Source organism: Agelaius tricolor, unplaced genomic scaffold (assembly GCF_023055355.1).
Source record: "Agelaius tricolor isolate 1412-34295 unplaced genomic scaffold, bAgeTri1.0.p SCAF_18, whole genome shotgun sequence".
NCBI lineage: Eukaryota > Metazoa > Chordata > Aves > Passeriformes > Icteridae > Agelaius > Agelaius tricolor.
Genome location: NW_027269278.1, coordinates 7,294,558 through 7,314,789, shown reverse-complemented (window position 1 = coordinate 7,314,789; position 20,232 = coordinate 7,294,558). Strand labels below are relative to the sequence as shown.

General features: G+C 36.9%; 1 protein-coding gene across 4 annotated transcripts in view; it reads left to right on the top strand.

Annotated features, from left to right (window-relative positions):
- Positions 1 to 11,599, top strand: part of GABRA1 (gamma-aminobutyric acid type A receptor subunit alpha1) — a 39,426-nt gene extending 27,827 nt beyond the window's left edge. For all 4 annotated transcript variants that reach the window (XM_071443137.1, XM_071443138.1, XM_071443139.1 and 1 more), the window contains exons 8-10: positions 2,488 to 2,640; positions 5,181 to 5,383; positions 8,778 to 11,599. In XM_071443137.1, coding sequence (XP_071299238.1) covers positions 2,488 to 2,640; positions 5,181 to 5,383; positions 8,778 to 9,086 — 665 coding nt within the window. In that variant the 3' untranslated portion in view covers positions 9,087 to 11,599. The remainder of the gene's footprint in view (positions 1 to 2,487; positions 2,641 to 5,180; positions 5,384 to 8,777) is intronic.
- Positions 11,600 to 20,232: the final 8,633 nt, after the last annotated feature.

Sequence of the window (20,232 nt, the reverse complement as noted above, 5' to 3'; positions counted from 1 at the left end):
TTTCCTTTAATCCTGGCACCAGCTTTAACTCCAAAAATTTAATGAGATACAGAAATAATACAGCTGACATTTATAGTATGACATACCTGAAACCTTGAAGCTGGCTACAGCCCCTCGTGTTTTTAACTTTGCAGTGCTTGTTTCAAGATGTAAATTTTTTAAAGTTTATTTTCTGAGAATTTGGACAATCTAAATGCAGTAAGAATCCGAGCACTGGCATGAACAAGAGCTCTGCTGATCAGATTGACTGGTCAGTGGACCAAAAGCAATTTATCTAAGAAGAAATACCTTTCTTTCTAACTTCCTTGGGTAAGAAAAGATAAGAGATAAGAGAATATAAGATGTGTAAGCTACAACTTGTGAAAGCCCAGCCATCAGACACTGTGAATATAGGCAATATTTTGCTCAAGAGCTATTTGAAATTTTAGACTGTAGGGAATTTTATGACTGTATTGCAACGCTTTCAAAACAGAACCCCAGAGGAATTGGAAAGTTATGAGTGATCAGCAGCTGTCACAAACGTGGTGATGCTGTTCAATTAAAGAAAGCCAGAAAACATGGGGAGCCCAAGCCGCAGTGAATAACTGGAGTGCTTTCATGCCCTGCAGTCAGCTCAATCAATCTTATCAAACATCTACTATCTTTTAATGAGTGGCTGCCCAATGAGTGCAGTCCATGGGTACTGTGGAAACTTTAGAACAGGGTTGTGCCCTGTAACTGAAGTGCAGAGCATTATTGCAGGCCTCTGCTTCGCCCAGTTCACTCCCTCAGCATCACCTTTATCTGACTCCAGCTCAGACCTGCTGCAGTGCTTAACAGATGAGAGTAATCCCTGTCTTTTTAATTGCCTTTATGCTTTGGATCTTGTTCTCATTTTCCAGAGGTTAAAAATACTTTGATAATTTAGGCAGCTAAATAAAGCATCAGAGTACAGTGGTGTGTTCACTCTGTATTCTTAGCTTGCCATCTACAATCAGTGAATTAATTCTGACACACCGTTGTGCACATTCTATATCTGATTGCATTAAAATAGTTTCCCACGTCATATTTTAAGTAGATAAAATTAAATTGTTGGCTCTCCTAGCCAAGACTGGCACCTTTTGTAAGATCATAATCTCTGGTACAGAGGAGAAGGAGTTTGTTTCAGTGAAAGTTAAAGAAAGATGAGCAAAATTTAAGTAATAATTCCCACTACAGCTGTTCCTATTTTTAAAATAAAAAAAAAAATCCTTATATATCCTTTGCTTTACCATTCAATTTAAAATTTCTTCTCTTCTCTCCCTTTGCTGCTGTCTTTTATATTGAAAGGATATTGTCATATCTTATAAATAAGCTTTCCTTGGGGTTAGAAATTGAGCAAGATTGCTCAAATGAATGTTCTTCTGGACTCTGCATTACAGAAATGGGCATTTGACATGCTCTGTGCATAAGCAGTCAATGTCTAGACATAGTTTTTCAATCAAGTTTAAGCTTTTCCTGTACAAGAGCAGTTTTCTCCTTCCATCTGCCTACATTTTAAAATAGAACTACAGTAATTTCACATGTCATCTCTAATCTAGACAGAAGTTTCCACTCAGTTACGTGTCTACTTGTTTCATTCCTAAGACATTCATTGCATAATAAGAAGAATCAGTCTACTAAAAAATATAGATATAAAAAATAAAAACAATAGGTTTTTCAGACTTTGGAGAACATACTGTTTGTCAAAATTCATTTTAAATTACATAAATAATGATCTGAAAACGAGCAATATTTGCTCTGCTGGCAAGAAAGGTTTATGGAATGACGTAAGTGTATTAGAATATTAGATATATTTATATTTATTATTGAAAGTATAAATAAAATTTATTTATACATAAAAAACCAATTAATTTTCATTGCACTTGGACTACCCAGCTCATACAGCTTTGCAGTTCCAAAAGCATTAGGGCTAATGAAAATATTGTATGCTATTCTTATAGTAATCATTTATTTCAGGAGAGAATAATCATGTACTAAGGTCCTAAATTAGCAGAACAGGGACACTTCAGCATACATAAAGCACCAACAGTGGTAATGCAAACACCATCACACCAGCAATTACATCTTAAGCTTGGCCCAACAGAAACATTTTTTTGGAGGCTGTCTTGATTTAGTCTTTAGGTTGTGTTTACATGGTTATGCTGTGGTGGCTTTCCATCCTCTAATGGAATAAGACTTTTACAAGAGCTTTAAACAGCCACCAGTTAATGCAGACTTTCATTCACTACCCAGCAGAGCAAAATATGCACATTTAATTAGCATTTCCCAGAAATGTCTAATTTTTTATTATTAAGGAAAAATTTACAAACCCACCAGGTTTATTAAGTGTTTTCTTCAGAGCTGACCCATTTTGATTTAAGGATTTCTATTTTATAATAGGGGTGAATGGAATGAAAAACACTTCCTTCAAAGACCTCTGCTGTGTATATTTATAAAAGCTTTAATGCTCTTTTTTCTTGGTTTTAGGGGAATATGTTGTTATGACTACACATTTCCATTTGAAGAGGAAGATTGGTTACTTTGTCATCCAGACTTATCTGCCATGCATCATGACAGTGATACTGTCACAGGTGTCCTTCTGGCTCAACAGAGAATCTGTCCCAGCAAGAACTGTGTTTGGTAAGCAAGACCTGTAAACCTCCTGGCAACATGAGGCAATTGGGTTTCAGAAATGTTGTGGTAAATGCAGTTATTGTAACGTGGTATTTGAGAACAGTGTGAGCCTGGACATGCTGCAGCACACAAGAGCTAACAAATTTCATTGTGAAGATATAGGTCCAAAGCTTTTAAACAGATTTGGAACTGACTGTAAAAAGAGACCTGAAAATACCTCAAGCCATCCATTACCATTAGAATATTCCAAAACAATCAGATTATGAATAAAACATCTCTGACAATGGCAATAATGTTAATCATGGGATTATCAGAAAGGCTTTAATCAATGGGTATCTGTCATTTGACATCTTTAGGCCCTTGGAAAATTCTTATTTTAATTTTTTTTTCCTTAATCCCTTTTACAGGCTACTGTTAGATCAGCAACAATTTATTGTGCTTAGAGCAGTGAATACATGCACTGAAGGCATGCAGTGAGCAGGCATCTAAAAGACCCTCCAGTTTATACAGCTGGTCCCTAGAGTTTAACCACTGCTTGGAAATGCTCATCTTAAAAATATTCTTTCATATACTTTGGTGATATTAACCCAAGTCAAGTATATATTAAAAAAAAAAAAAAAGGCAATGAATTTTCATTTAGGAAAGCTGGAGCCTGAGATTTCTGCTATGTGACCTAGTCCTTGGTGATATCCAGATGGGACTGCTGAACACCTTTGGCAGGAGGTGGAAGCATCCCCAGCCAAGCTGGCTTGGACACTCGTTTTGCTGCCTCAGGGCACTGCAAGGACAGGATGCTTTGGCCCTCTGGCTTTGCCAAAGAAAATTAACCCATTTATTCTGAACGTGGCAAAGCCAGAGAGTCACTGTTGAGAAATGCAGCCTCTGAAGCTTGTGTTGAACAAGAGCTATTTTTATGGATCTTTTCTTGCACCATTCACAGCTGTGCTTGAGTTTCTCAATTTCTCTGGAAATCAATCACAACTTGCATAGCCTTAGACCTCATGAACCAAGCAGTGACTTTCTGTTGATATATAGATGTGCATTTACAGAACAGTGGTTTAGACTACAGTATAATTAAATTTGATTCACTTAATATTGTTTAGATTAGCAACTAAAATTAATTCTGAATTTTTAACATCAGCTTTGCTGAGAACTACTCTGCTAGGGAGTTGTATAGTCAAATCCATTGAAATTATAACTATTTTACCTCTTTTTGCACATACCATTTAAAAAGAAATGTCTAATCATCAGTTTGAAATGCTGTACTTCACACTCATTACATGGAGAACAGAATTTCCTAGTCTCAATGGATAATATATAATACTGCACAGTTTTCAAACTGCTATCTTCACAGGCTCAAGAACCCACAAATTTCTCAGTTTTCATTTTAGAAGACAGTTATTTAGTAAATACTCTTGGGTTTGCTCCATCATTATATATCAAGATAGCTTTTTCATTTCGAAATGGCAGTGAAACAAAGCTTCAGAACATCTTGCATGAATGCATATACATACAGAAGCACAACATTGATCTTTTAGCCCACTCAGTACCACACATAATAAAAGTTATAAATCTTTCCTCTGCTGCTATGTAAGAGAAACATAAGGTCACTAGCAATAAGTCAAAGAACACATTTGGTTACATCTCAAGAAAGAGAAATTGATTCCTCATTAGGCACTAATAATTCAAGCTCTTCACACTACCACGTAAATAAGTTGTTCATTAATTGACCTATTTTAGAGCACTGCTCATTTCCACTAACACTCAGTGCAGCAAAGATGAACTTGCCAGACACATTGGAGACATGACAGTGCAGTTGTCAAGGTAACTTGTGGACATGTGATTTGATGTAAATGCCTTGCGTGCACTCGGAGATTAATTTTTCCAAGCAGCTGCAAGCAGAGTGAATCAGTGCAGTCCTGCTTGCTCTCTGGGGCCAGGTGAGAGGAAAGGTTCAGCAGTGAGGAGGCTCTGATATCAGAAATGCAAATTATACTGTCAGTCTTACATAAAATCTTTGCTATGTTCAGGGTGTCAGTGAATAAAAGGACAGAAATCTGTAAAACCATCATTTTTAAAAAAATGAAATAACACAAATCTTGATGCCCTTGAATACAGCTTTGAAGTAAAATAACCCAAAGAAGATGAAACAAGTTTTTTTTGTTTTCTAACTATCTCAGAACTGCTGCAAGAAAGAACTAAAGATGTTGAATTGTTACATCTGTAGTATAAATTGCAACGCATGAATAAAGAACTGCAATGAAATCCTTCAAATACCAGGAAGAGTAAAGTAGTTCAGAAATTACATTTCCATTCCAACTTTAAAAATAATATTCTATTATAACAACATGAAAGAACAAAAGTATAAAAAACATTCTGATAATCCTGCAACTTCCACAGAACTCAAAACCTGATATCCTCATTTACAAACTGAGCTCAGGTGGGGAAGTTTGTAAGAACCAGGGGTGTAGAAAAGGCTGTACCACCTACAACAGCTGGGAAATGAAGCACAAACATAACCTGAAGACCCAAACTCTGCTTTGCAGGAGTAACAACTGTGCTGACCATGACCACCCTGAGCATCAGTGCCAGGAACTCTCTGCCCAAGGTGGCCTATGCCACGGCCATGGACTGGTTCATCGCCGTCTGCTACGCCTTCGTCTTCTCGGCGCTCATCGAGTTCGCCACCGTCAACTACTTCACCAAGAGGGGCTACGCCTGGGACGGCAAGAGCGTGGTGCCAGAAAAGGTAACCCCTCCCACAGCCACCCCAAAAGGTCACACACACTGTGCCACACCTGCTCACTCTATGGGAAGGGGTTTAGCACATTAAAAATTCTTATTATGTACAAGAGTTACTGCTCCAAAGGAGTTTGCTGCTGTGTCCACACACAGCATTTCTATGCCATGATTACTTAGACATTTAATACCTAAATACTACTTCTGACATGCTGGGTGATACTTCATGCTATTAATAATGAAATGTTCTACTGAGATTTTGGCTTCAGGAATTGAGCAGAAAAAAAACCAACATGTATTATTTTAAGGGAAGGCAATTATGTTTTGCTATTTGAACAAGAGAAAGCGTGGATGCCTCAGTGTAAACGTAAGAAAAACAATTCTGTAGCTGCAGTTTTTGATAGTTCCCAAGGTAAAGTGCTCCCCAGCACGAAATTCAGAAGTGCTGCTCTATCATCATGACCAAGTAAATCACCATAGGAGTTCTTTTTTCCTTTCTTAGCTATAGGAAATATGTGTTTATTTAGAAGGAGGAATTGAGAGCTGTGCTGGGAGCGTGCAATCCTGATCTGTACCTCCATAAATGCACTGGAGAAAACTCCCACTGATTCCTTTAGGTCTGGGATCAGACCTGGTCCATAAACCACAAGTGCACCAAGAAATTGTTGAGGACATGTAGGGGATAAAAGAGAAGTTTGCTGTTTCCTGGGAATTACCATATCAGCTGCTTCTGTGAGCAAACTCTCATTCAGTTGGGTTTACTTCCCCAGCTGGTAATCAGGAACACTCACAGACTAGAGATCCAACAGAACAGGTATTTGGAGGAGCAGATATTACTCACTGGTATGCAAAGATTTGTTTTTAATTCAGGATTATATGTATATATATTATTTATGTATATTCGTTGTGTAAGTCAGTGAAAAAACCTCCAAATCATATTACAGCATTTATACAGTGGCAACTACTACAAAAGTATTGTAGAACAAGGGACTGAAGTATCAAAAACTTACAGTAATGATCTCCACACCTGCTGCTCAATGTTGAGTTTTCAGTTATTGATGATACTTTCACTGAAAATAATATTTTTGATTCTGTGTTTTCATGTCATTTGTTATAAAAATGAACTGCATTGATAAAACTTTATCCTTAAATATTAAATATTACCTTGCTAATTTATCCTCCCTTGTAATGTAGTTACTATAATGAGCTGCTTCATTTGTTACCAAGAAAATTACATTCTTAAAAAACTCCTACACAACATGCACCACTACAAACACAGTTTAAAACTATGGAAGATTTATGGCTTTGTGCTTGTTAGCAGGTAAGGGGCTTTATGTGTCACTTGCTGGTACCACCTGTGAGTTCTCTGCAGTGAGGAAAAGACAGCAAGGCAAGATCTCAATGATCAGAGCATCACAGCCTAATCAAATTTAGAGCTCTAATTAGCTGTCATATTGCTTGTTCATGAAGTTGAATTTGACATGAAATATTAAGACCCAGGCTGGTGTCAGGGTTTTCTGTGGATCGAATTTCTAGTGACATTTAAATCTATTGAAAGGGTTTCCTCTGAGACTTCAGTGAAGCTGCTCTTTGTCTGCTGGATTTATTGCTGCTCACCTGTGTATCTGAATGAGCAGCAAACAGGATTGCCTTTACACTCAGCAACCATGTTAGCAGCCTCCCTACCTGGGAGGGGAAAAAATGGACAGCCAAAAACAAGCAAACAAACAAAAACCTAACAAACCCCAAAACAAACAAGCCAAACAAAAAACAAAACAACAACAAAAAACAGAACAAAATAAACAAAAAACCCAAACAAAATAAAACCTTTTTTTGTTGGAATATTTTTTAACCTGTTTGTTCCGATGATTTGAAGCTTTTTCTTGGCCTGAAGCTAAGAATTTTATTGCCATGAATTAAAGAACATCTACATCAGAGTCATTAGGTGAATCCCTTTCTTTACTAAGTGGCATAATTTTAACATTTGAGCCTACATTTCCTTCCAGCATGGGTCTCCAAAGCTGTTCCTCCACCAGCCTTGCCCCATCTGCCCTGAGGTTTCTGCAGCTTCCTTTCCTGTTCCCAGGTGTGCAGCAGGAGTCTGTCCACTCCCTGAAACCTTCACCTCTTGAACAAGAATTTTTGAATCAAAACTCCATTATTAGGGGGTCAAAGTAGCCATTAACCTATATTTGATCTGTCATTAAAGGTACTGTGACCACAATATTGCCTCCCTGGGACAGCTGCTTCTTGAAAACAGAGAATTGTGTTTGCTGCCTTGTGAATGGCATAACAGATTAAATTCCACTGATATTTTCTCTTCAACCACATCCTCCCCCCATCCCAAGAGAATAAATTGGATAACATTTGCCTTTTCTTTTTGTGGCAAATACTGCCTGAAGATTTTGCTAAGCTGTTGGAATTGGTTTTTGCTATATGTTTTGTTGTTGGAGTTTTTTTCTCACAATTGGAGGAATCCTGATACCTTCTTAATGACCCACTACATCTCTCTCCTGTGATTATCCTTGGGCAGTGGCTGAAGGACAGGTTTGGGCTGGCAGAAACTGGACAGTTGAATTCCAACTGATATGCTCAGATGTCAAATTTAGTTTTTTTCCTACAAGTAGATCCCAAAAATAGAATACTAGAAAATATAAGGACCTATGGATAAAATACGTTTAAGTAAGCTCAGTAAGTCTTCCTCCCCTAGAAGATATTCAATATATTCTTGCTTTAGCAATATAAGTAGGTGGATGAAAAAGTCATACAGACATTAAAGTCTTTGCATATGGAATGCCATTTCAGCCATTATGATCCAATTATAAGATTCAGAGAAGAACATTAAGTTCCTAATCCATAATTCATGTGCCTCTGGTGTAAACCATTAGTGAGCAGAATACTGACAGCTTTTCATCTTATTGAGTAAACCACTCCTTTAGTGCATGGTTACATGATAATTTAGTGTGTATTTTTGTGTATAAATTATGTTAAAACTCTTCATATCACAATATTTGCCTTAATGTTGGAAGGCTACATTAAGAATTTGGCATCGTGTAAGTTTTTATCCTGATCAAGGAAAACAGATTGTGAGAATATTGAACTATGAGTGCTTTGTCATTGCTATTATCATTAAAGGTGATTTTGCCAATGAGCCTAGCTATCAGGTCCCATTTTTATCTATCATCTAATTTGGTTTACCTAATACAAGCAATACAAATGGATGATTTGGTATTTGTTGTCACCTAAATATTTTGCATGAGTTATATACCCAGAACTAACTTCTCTCTTACAGCTTGTTACACTTTGTGCTATGAATTGGATTAATTGCAAAATGTTGCCGTGCTTTTTGATAATTTCATCTGTTGAGAAGGTATTGAGAATGAAATATTTTCTTCTTTCTTCAGCCAAAGAAAGTGAAGGATCCTCTCATCAAGAAAAACAACACATACACAGCTGCAGCTACGAGCTACACCCCTAATATTGCAAGGGACCCTGGGCTGGCAACCATTGCTAAAAGTGCAACAATTGAGCCCAAAGAAGTGAAGCCAGAAACAAAACCTGCAGAGCCCAAGAAAACTTTTAACAGCGTCAGTAAAATTGATCGGCTATCGAGAATAGCCTTCCCTCTGCTTTTTGGAATCTTTAATTTAGTCTACTGGGCCACCTATTTAAACAGGGAGCCCCAGCTAAAGGTTCAAACTCCACATCAATAACCTCATTTATTCATATAGTTCTGTTTTGTCTTTTGCTCTGGGAATTGCTTCCCTTTTTCACATACAGTAATTCCCATTTGCTTCATTGCCTCTGTCTTAAAGAAAATAAAGGTTTCTTTAGTTAGCAAAAGGTAAAATATAACTGTATATTTGAAAAAAAAACTGTGTGTGAGGGAGAGAATGTTATAAACTATATACTTTGAAAAAGTGATTTTGGAGATGGAAGAGTTGTAGAGTAATGGGAGGTTGGAAAAAAAAGAAAAAAGAAACCATTTGTAGCAAGCTTAGTACTGAATATCCCCAAAAGATAGTGTATATGTATATGAAAAAGATATTTTTATTCAGAAGATTGTAGGGATGGGGGAAATATTCTTTATGACATTCCTGATGCACATCTTAGACTGTATCATTTATTCAGCCACTGTTTATAATCTTTTCAAGGATGTAAAGCTTTCCATTTGCTGAATCCCATAAGATATGTTATTTTCCTAATCCCTTTTCTCTTCTATGTTCCAAACTACCTGACTTATAATATTAAATAGTCTTTAATGAGAAAGGAAATCTACTCACTCTAGGTACAGTTTGTCACTGTATAGCACATAAGATCTAATGGTAACAAATGCTTTAATCTGCTCTCTTACTGCAAGCTCGTTCCAAGCATTAAGTTGTCACTAGACTAGATTTAAAACCAGTTGCACAACCAAGTGCAGATCCCAAATTTCTACTATCACCTGTGTAATCCAAACAATTCCTGGATGCTTTAAAGATAGCTTTTACTCATCACTATGTTTTAGAGAGTTAAAAAAAAAACAAACAAAATTTTTGCAAGCTCTAGATATGTTGAATGTATTCTTTTATAAAATGATACATTAAAAGAAGCTTTAGACTGAGATTTATGAATAGCAGAAAGATAAAATATAGTATTTAAATAATATCTGTAAATATGCAGCATGAGATTGTACATTTTTTTACTTTTTTAAAGTTGTGTTCTTAAAACATTGTGTAGGATTCACCTCTTAGCTCTTAATATGTTGTTAAATGCTCAATAAAACATATTTAGAGCCTGAATTAAAGGAAAAAAAAAATCAATCAGTGGTACTGGAAAGCTTACAAAAATAAATAAGCAGAAAGTGCTTGGAATTTATTCCATTTGTAAAGTGGTTAAGTGTACAGCAGCTTGCAATTTGACAATGTCATCCAATGTATACTATTAGATTAATGACTGGTCTGCTCAGGTCATGCATAAACACTAAAGTATGGGATTATATTTGGTAGGTAAAAATGGTGAAATATTTGTTAAGACAGAAGTTCATCTGTATATTACTGCTATATTTGCTGAAACATAACTGTTACAATAAGCGATGTAATATATGTAGCATTAAATACAAAGAAGTCATACATAAAAGAATGTACAGGAAAATAGATTTTATTGAGTAAACTTACTACATTTCATTTTTACTGTAGCAATATATTTGTAGGAACAATATGTAAGGGCTTTAAATACAAGATGTCCATTTTGCAGGTATTGTGCTCCCTTTAAAAAAATTCTAGTCAGTATCATTACTGCTAACTCTTAGAAATAAACTTTCAGATAAAGTTTTTTCAAAGAGACTGGAAGAATGGTGGATATTTACAAGAATCAATTAAAAATGTAATTTATGCTATTGAATGGATTTTGAAACAGTGCTACATGAGTCTCTAGAGAAACAGCTACTGAGAGTCAAGTTTAATAGGCAGTGATTTCTAAACTCTTAATAAATCAAAAAGTTCACATTCTCTATCTACAAAATGAAATATTTAATGTTTGATTTAGAGATTTATTTTTTTTAATAATTCTTCATTGTCTAACATTTAGTCCTGTCTGAACTTAATAAGTTATCTGATTGGATATTATTTAAAAGGGGATGTTTCATCTCTGGTATCATGTGTAGATATATGTATAGAAAAAAATAAACTATGGCTCTTTAACTTCTGTGTACTTGTTTATCTTGTTATTTTTGGCGTTAAACTAGTGTGTTCATTTAGGGCATTTTATCTTTCTAGCAATTCATGGCTACCTTTTGGTCTGCATTTTGCACATTAGATGTGAATATTACTTACCTAGTCTGCTTTTTGCTATGCAAGGATTGCATTATATCACCTCTTAGTTAGTCTATGCCAATAGTATTATACTGTATAAACTTGACTGCACAGTTTATCAAAGACAAGGTATTCTCTATGTAGCTTTTTTACAATGCTTTGCTAAACCATGTAATAATAGTAAGTCTTCCTTGAAAATAATGATACACTCTTATAGAGGACAGTTTCTGTTTACTCCTGAGATAATTTTAAAAAGATGACATTGAATGTTTATTGCACCTCAGTGCAGTGATGTGGCAATAAAACCTAAATCTAATAGAGGTTGTTTATGGCAGAAGCATGTATTGCTTTACAGAGTTTAGCAAAAGCTCTTTATTTTATGTCAGACTGTAATTCTATTATAATAATAAAGCTAAAAATGTTCAATAATGCAAGTGAATGTTTTACTTTGGTTTTCTTTAGTTACTGCCTTTTATGACACATTGCCTGATTAGCTGCTATTCATTCAAAGCCTTCGTTTCCTTGGATTTGGTAATGAATGCAGTTTTAATAGATGTGATTTTCTGTCCAGTGTTTTCCAGGGACAAATATAACAGGAATGTTTCCCAAATCTGATTTGACATTCAGAAAAGATAGCTCAGTCTGTACCATGTATATCCAGTAAGGCAATAAATTGCATCAGATGAACAATTGTTAAGGTTTTGTACCACAACTTTGACTCACACAAGGTAGGAACAAAATAAAATGCATTTTCTCCCAGATAAAATGGCAGACAGACCAGAGATTGAGAGTAAAAGTATGACTATTTAAGCTAGATATTTAACTGGTTAAATAAACACACAGATCTAAGAAAGACTGTTAGAACAGAACCTCAGGCTATATAAAATACTATTTCCCTGATTAAAATAGTTGTAGGAATAGCTTTCAAACCAGCAACTAAAATCTTGGAAATTTTCGTTTTCAACTCCTCTTTCTTTCCCAAATAGAAAAAAGGAGAGATGAAAAGTCATTCCAGTGCATTCAGCCCCCAAACTCTCTTGGAAATGATTCTGGAAAGCAAGGCTTGTGGTCTTCATGTACACACAGCTTCAGAGGGTCCCAAAGGCTGATAAAGTGTACATTTTACATAACAATATTCCTAGTGTTCTCAAGCATGACTCCTAGAGAAGGCTTCTTCAAAATGGAAGCCAAGTCTGGAAGGACTCAGTTTCTATTAATTTATTGTGCTTTCCTCTGTTTTGAATGAGGATAATGCAGTCTGAATCGCTGCTCCTTGCCTCCTACAAGTGACTCCACGGAGATGAATCCCTATGAAAACCCACACGGGCTTTTCTGGAAGAGGATGGTAAAGAGAGTGTTTGAACACCCACCTCCTATGTTCACATGCCAGATGCAGAGCATACATGGGGATTCTCACATCTTTTTCACTGCTCAGACATTTTTAGGCAGAATTTTATTCAAGTAAAAATGAGTCAAAATGTCTAGAGGCAACGAGATTTGACTCAGAAGAAAAAAAAAATTATAACACTATTCAGTTTCACAATGTGGAAGAACAGCCTCATCAGGTGACAGATTCACAGCCACCAGTCAGTCCAGCATGGCACCCTGACACGGGAGTTCTGTGTTTGTTCTGATGTTACATCAACAGAGGCTCCTTCATTTTTCCTTGAATCATCCCTAGAAGCTACTGCAGGACTTTCTTAGTGGTCAAGAACCTTTTTTACAGCACCCATGACTTTTCTAATTAAATTCTTTCTCTTGGACTCTAAGACCTGAAAAAACTGATTTTCTTTCTATCTCCTTCTATTTTTCATCAATATGATAAATAATAACAACTTATGAAACACCCTAATGTCTGGAAAATGGGGCACACATGCTTCAAGGAGCAAGTAATAAGATAACTTCTTTCAGCCTCTGCTTTGTATCTGAACGACTGTCCAAATAAATTAGTGTGACTGGGCAAAGTCAAACACTTTCTTATGGACTGTAAAAATATCAGTCATACTTTAAAATATAAAAATGCTAGATCTCCTCTGCCTTTCTATAGCAGATCCACTGAAGAAAACATCCTCGTGCTATGCATAAAGATGACATAGCTTAAATAAAAATGTGTTTACAGTCCTAGCACATGAATTTTGCAAGTGAAGTGTATTATCAGCCTGTCAAGCTGTTGATGTCATGTTCCATCTGATCACAAACTACGTCAAACACAACAAGAGAGGTAAAAGCCTTGAAACAATGAGTTTCTGTTGGCTCATTCTCTCTGGCCATAGCCCCATCCAAACTGGCAGGATGACTTCACAAATGCTGATAAATTTATTTGATTAAACTGCTTTAGGGCATTTGAAGATGCTCTGAGTGGGCTTGGCACTTGCAGCACAGCTGTTATGGGCATCTCACCCAAAGACTAGAGATACTTCCCCTCAGAAACCTGCAGATCAGCCCACACGGGGCACAGCTTTTCTCAGTGTGCTGTCAAGGGAGCAAAGGTGTGTTTGCTGAGCTCCTTCTTCAGCCAAGGACGTTTGAATGCAAACAGATACAATGAATTTCTTTTCAAGTGTCCTTATAATGCAGTATTTGATCAGCCTCAAGTGGTGCAAGCCTAAGGATCTAAAGCAGCCCCAAGATGTTCCATTTGTTTAGCAGTGATTTGCTGCTGGCTCCCCAGCACTCTACCTTTGCCACACTCTTGAGTTTACATGTATCATCTGATTAGCACCACATCCCTGAAATGCCTCATAGGAAAAAATAATTCAGCTGCCATAGAATTAATGAAAGTTACTTAGAGATCTCTCATACTTGGAGAGCCTGTTCCATTACTGGCCATAGCAGCAGAACCACACTTCAGAGAAGGGATTGGTGAGCTTCTAGGATGGCTCTCCATTGTAGTGATATTTATTAATGTAACTAATTTACTGCAAGGATATGAAAACTTCCAGGAAAAGAACATAAGGGAAGAAAATCTTTTATGGTTATCTAAAACCAAATATTAAAAATCATGAAAATACAATAGAAAGATCTTTTTCCTAAATTATCTTTTTATGAAATACTTTATAAAAACAGTGAAATGCACTTCAGCCAAGAATCTTTCAAATGAATACACCTTTTGAATCAGAGAAAAAGACAATAGAGGTCACAGTAAAAGCCACTACCAATTATTAGGACCTGCTGTAGGCACATAAATTTAAGAAAGAAAACTACTATTTCTCAATTAAACATAAATAAGACTTAATCTCTTTTTCTTGATGAGATTGTTAATAATTCAGGAGGCATTTCAGACAGGGTTTTGCTTTGATTTTTTTTTGTACAAAACCCCACAAACCTCATGCTCTGGTTTAATCTTTCTCCTACCTGAGAAGCTGTGAGGGACACCGTTCTTCAAGGTAGTGATGTATTTCACAGGAAATAGAAATCTTACAACAAACATTAGCTTTAACATGACCATGTAAAGTATTTTTGTAGCTACACCTCCTGGACATGACAAAATAATACACAGATTAATGTAAAAACGTGGGCTTGGTAGGGTTTGTTTTCCATTGATGGAAATCCATCCCTACCTTGCCTCACCAGCCCTGATTTGTGTAGGAACTCTGCTAATTTAGACCAAGTAAAATCTGACTTTGGGCTATTAAGGCCTCTACCAGCTTGTTCCTCACCAACCTCTCATCTCTGTATAAGGCAAAGAAAACTTCAATGAAGTTACTGGAGCAATGTATGCTCTTTCCACAGTTAAAGGACAGGGTGAACCATGTGAGTTAAGAATGTACTGATGCAATGTTTAATGGCTGCAAAGCCAGAATGGTCACACCTGCAAGAACTTTTTACATCCATGTCATCTATCCATCCAAAGATTGCCAGATGTGCAGAAAAGGTAAGTATTTTCCAGTTCAGAGGATGCCAGCCATGACTTCACTAGCAGCTTTCTAAAAATTTGAGCTGTGTACTGGAGCTGTGTTCTGATCACTGAATATCAATGCTTATGCTCATCTCTGGTCCTAACCCAGGCTTTCTTTTCCAACAAAGTTTGCAGGGCCAAAAGTTCTGCATCCATTTAACAGTTTTTGAACAGACAGATTTTGGGCTTGCAACTCCCAAGCAGTGTAGAGAAGAATAATTTTAAGACTACTGGGACAGAAGAGAAAGGTCACTATGGACAATTCAAAGAACTGGTAAAGCAGAAAGTCCTTATCATAGCTTTAGTTGATAACTAACCATCCATCATTCAGTCCCTGGTCTGCTCCTAGCAAATGAGTTAATAAAACAACAAAAATGCTTTCAGGTGGATATGGGCAGAATTAAACGGGTGCCTGATTCTTTTGCAAACCTCATTATTTCTATCCATGTAGAGAATGACTTTTAAAAGCATACTGGTGAGGCTAAAAAGCAATTATAACACAAAAACGTCATTGGATTGTGCAGGAGTTCTACTAACAAAATTTTCTGAGCCTGAATTCTACCGGAGCATGCAGCTAAAAATCTTCCTCTTGCAGCTACATGGACAATGCCATAAATACTTAGGGGGCAAGCCATGGGTTTCAAGACTTTGAAAGAGACAAAGAATTCTAGGTTATATTCACATTACTGCAAAACATTTTCTTAATTATATAACAGAGCTCGAAATTTATATTGAGGGTTTTCATGGATCTGCATGGAACCCTTGATCAGACAAATCTAAGACCCAAGTTACTTGTCATGTTCCTGTATCAGGCCTTAGTAAAGGCAGTAGGAATAACAATTAGATATCCAAGTCAATTCTGTGAGATATTTTTACCACATTATTCTAAACTGACAAAATTTATCTTTTAACACAACTTCTATTTTCCTGAATACCGTCCTTGGTTGACTGAAAAGTAAAAGATACAAAAAGCGAGAATATTAATTTTGTTAAAGCCTTAGGTTCAAAAGGAATAAATAAGCTTCAAGAAAAATAACCTAGAGAAAAGCAGTTTTATCTGGCTACTGCAAGAAATAAATGGAAAGAAGTTTATAAATAAACATGATTCATTTATTTATAAATGTCTAGAGATAAGAAATAATAATAATTCTCTGATGTAACAAAAGCTGACATATTTATTACTAAACATAATGTACTTAACAACAAGAGCTGTAAGACAACAGGCTGTTTTACTACTGCCTCTTAATGGGAATTACATGAATAATGAGTCTCGGGAGGCACTTACCAGTGATAAAGGTAAATATTGGCTCTAAAAAATGTCAGACAAGGTATTATATCTCTGTATTGCAAGCAAGCTACACAGATTATTAGCTATTATTTTGTTTTATTATATCTAGCATTTAATAGCTGGGAATGTATATTTAAAAGATAAAACAGCTGATAATATCTGAAAGCACAGTCAGTGCAAAGCAAATAATAATCGATTTCTTTTCACACCATAACTGTGGCTGGATGGTGTTTGGGAATAAAGGAAAACAAGCTTACATCAAGGTCAGTGCAGTGAAGGATCTTGAACAGAAACCAGCACAGAACAAACAGAATTGCAACAAATCACATTAAAATCTCAGATGGAAAATACAACTTATTTCTACTACTATGAATTTCTACATAGGAACAGAGAAGAACTTGCCTGAGATCTGGGCTCTGCTACTTGACCCATCACAGAGTGTACTTTGCATAGCTGGAATGGACACCCTGTTCTTATCAGTGCACACAGCAGAAAACAACACACAGAAACTCTGCCTGTACCACCCAGAGGGAATAACTGAAAGTAAGGAAGGTGTAAAGTCAGACTTGAAGCAGCTCCACACAGGCTGAAGGAGGCTGGCAAGCAGCAAATGCTCCTCTCTGTGAAGGGAGGAGGAGATGGTGTCAGGGCTGCTGGCCCATGACTCCTGGGTTCAGCAGGAGCCGGTGCCTGCATCCCCAAGCCACTGGACAATGCTCCCCTGGCCACTGCCCTGCCTGGCAGCCCCTGACCCAAAGAGCCTCCCTGCAGCAGTGACCTGACACAGAGCAGGCTCTGGGGAAAAGCCTCAGCCTTGGTGCGGTGTGGTGGTGTTCACAGGGAGGAGGGAAGAGATGAGAATGTTGACTCCATGTTTCTGAAGACTGGTTTATTATTTTATGGTATATATTATATTAAAAGTAAATGATATATCAAAAATATACTAAAAGAATAGAAGAAAGGATTTCATCAGAAGGCTAGCAAGGAAAGGAAAGGAATGATGATAAAATCTTGTGACTGACCAACAAGCCTGAAACTGTGATTGGACATTAATTAGAAACAACCACATGAGCCCAATCCCAGATGCACCTGTTGCATTCCACAGCAGCAGATAATTATTGTTTACATTTTGTTCCTGAGGCCTCCTGGCTCCGCAGGAAAAAGAATCCTAACAAAAGGATTTTTCATAAAACATGTCTGTGACAGTGTGGGGCTTGCTCTGAGGGGGACCACTAAACAATAAGATTGAAAAGGACACAAAGTTATCCTTGGGCACTGCTTGCTCCAAAGAGGGAAAAATGATTCTCACAGGAAACACCATTCCTTATCTCTGAATAATTCTTATTTAAATGTATTAATTTGATTATTTCTAAAGTAAACCAAAGTGTTTCAGAAAGGCCAAGAAACCACTAACACTGGATGCATGCCAACAGTTTTCTGTCCAAGAAACTCAGACTTCTACAGGCAAAAAATCAGGCAGACCAGACCATGACCTGTTAGCTGCAATAACTGGTAACTCAGGATGTCTGAAATTTAGGAAACTGTTCATGTGAACATAACTTTCAGTGCACTTCTGCACAGTCAAGAGAAAAACATCCACCATGGTCACAATACCATATTTTGGGTGCTATAACCCAAAGGTTTAGCTGTCCAAAGACTCAAATTATCAAGTGTTTTTGAGTAATGTGAAATGGTAATAATAATGCTGTGCTGCTCAGCTCACATTTCCCTCTTTAAATGAGTTATGTTTAAGAGGGAGAATTGTTTGCAGTACTCCAGATTTGAAAAAATCATGCAAGGATCTGCTCACTTTGCTCTTCCAAGCTTCTTCAATGACCTTTATATTCTGCTGAGAAAAAATGTCAGGTATCAGCTGGTATTAGTGCTGTTAGCTCTAACAGCAGCTAGATCTGTGGTGTGCAACTGGGACTTCTCAGCAGCAAATGCTGTACAAAGAGCTAAGAGGCAGGTAATTAGAAAAAGGCAGGGAAAGCTGAAAACCTCACCACAGTCATGGTAATGTTCATTACAAATCTCAGCACTGGAATGTGCTATTAATACCCAAAATTCTAGCCCATACTAGGCAATAGCATGCAAGCACACTGTGGCTAAGTCAGTTTTAAAAGAGAATTCTAAATTAAACAGAAACACATTTTGTGGAGAACTTTTTCACCCCAGCCTGTTTCTGGTGAAAAATCAAAGACAAAGATTTTTGAGATAGATGGTTCTCACACAGTTTATGGAATTCTTAGCAGAAGCCTAAAATGTCTTGACAACACCTTTGGGTTTTGTGGTTGCAGGGTAGACACGTTGCCTTTCTTGCAGTGAATTTCCTCATAAAGAAGAAAGTTCCCTAAGTTTGAATGGTCTCCCTGTGGCGAGTGATTCCCTGCTGTAATATATTTCAAAAGAACAGTCTTAACTCACTGTACCCATCACTTCTACTCTACACTTGTCATTTCTGATGTTCCAGAAATCACCAGCCTGACTTACATTTCCTTTGCCACTTGTGTCACTGCTGGCCAGTGCAGAGCAACAGAGGTCAAGGGGCAGAGCTGTAAAAATATGCCAAGATGAGGAAAATAAATTCTGGAGCCCAAAAGGCAAAACTGCTGATGCAGAAGATTATTAAATACAACCAGTTGCCTTATGGCTCTTGAATCTTCCGAGGAGGACACTGTGAGACTGCTGGTCAATAAATATGAAACACAGTCTAGGGCAAGTCAGAAAAAAAAATTAGATTCTTCTTTTTTCATTGCTCCTAATTACTGTTTGCTTTGGGGGGGAGGGAGGGAGGGGAGGATGGCAGAGTGCTTATCTCTATGAAATAATTTAAAAGTATTTCTATGGCTAACATAACAGAGTGCAAAACCTGCTGACCCTTAGAGAAATTTGCATCAGCTCTGGGACTCTGCCAAGGGCACAAAGTCATTGAAGAAAAATAACTATGTCTTAAATATGTGTATTTAGAGCTTAAATTGTGGTATGATGAGGATGAACTCTCAAACCTAATGAAACAGTTCTAAACCTCTAATCAAATTATTAAAATGCTATTAAATTATTTTTAATTTATACATGTAAATATGAATTTTCTCCCCAAGTTCAAGTGATTTTTCTATCTGCCATAGCTTTAGTGTTAATTTGCACTTCAACTTTGATGTCTAGACACCTGCAACACAACAGAATTCATGCACAGAATACCACACTGCATAATTTCCTGAGGAGGATGAACAAACCACAGAACCACAGTTCCTTCTAAATTTTATGGAAACCAATACAAAGTTTGGGGCTTGACACTCCAAGCTTTCTTTTTTACTTAAAGGCATATGGACAACATAACCACGATTTTAAATGAGCCAGAGCAAGCTGCTCATGAGTGATGTCCATCTCAGTAACCCCCAAAATTTTGTTCTAATTTCCCATGGAGATAAATGGTGAGCTACTCAAATGTGTGAATGCCATTGATGCACATAACCTGGAAGTCTAAGTGGATATTCCAGTATGTGCACAGAGGCAGAACTCTTCACTCATTTGCCACCTTTTTCTCCTCCTTTCTCCATAAATTCTTATTGTGTGGGCATAATTTGCTTTACAGTCTTGAAGCTTTCTACAAAGTTCTTTTTCAAGCTGTGTGTACCCAGACAGAATTCTCATGACCTAGGAAAATTAGTGTGGCCAAATGTGATAAAGGAGCACATGATCTATCTCAACCACAGTTAACCACTGAAACGTGGGTGCCTAAACCAGTTTGAGGTCTTGGCCCATGTAGGCTGAAGTGTATTGAATTTCACTCTTGACAGAACTTGGTAAAACAATAAATCATGGAAATTCTATTCTCACTGGTATTAATGGAACAGTTGAGCTAGAAGTTCCTTGCAGAT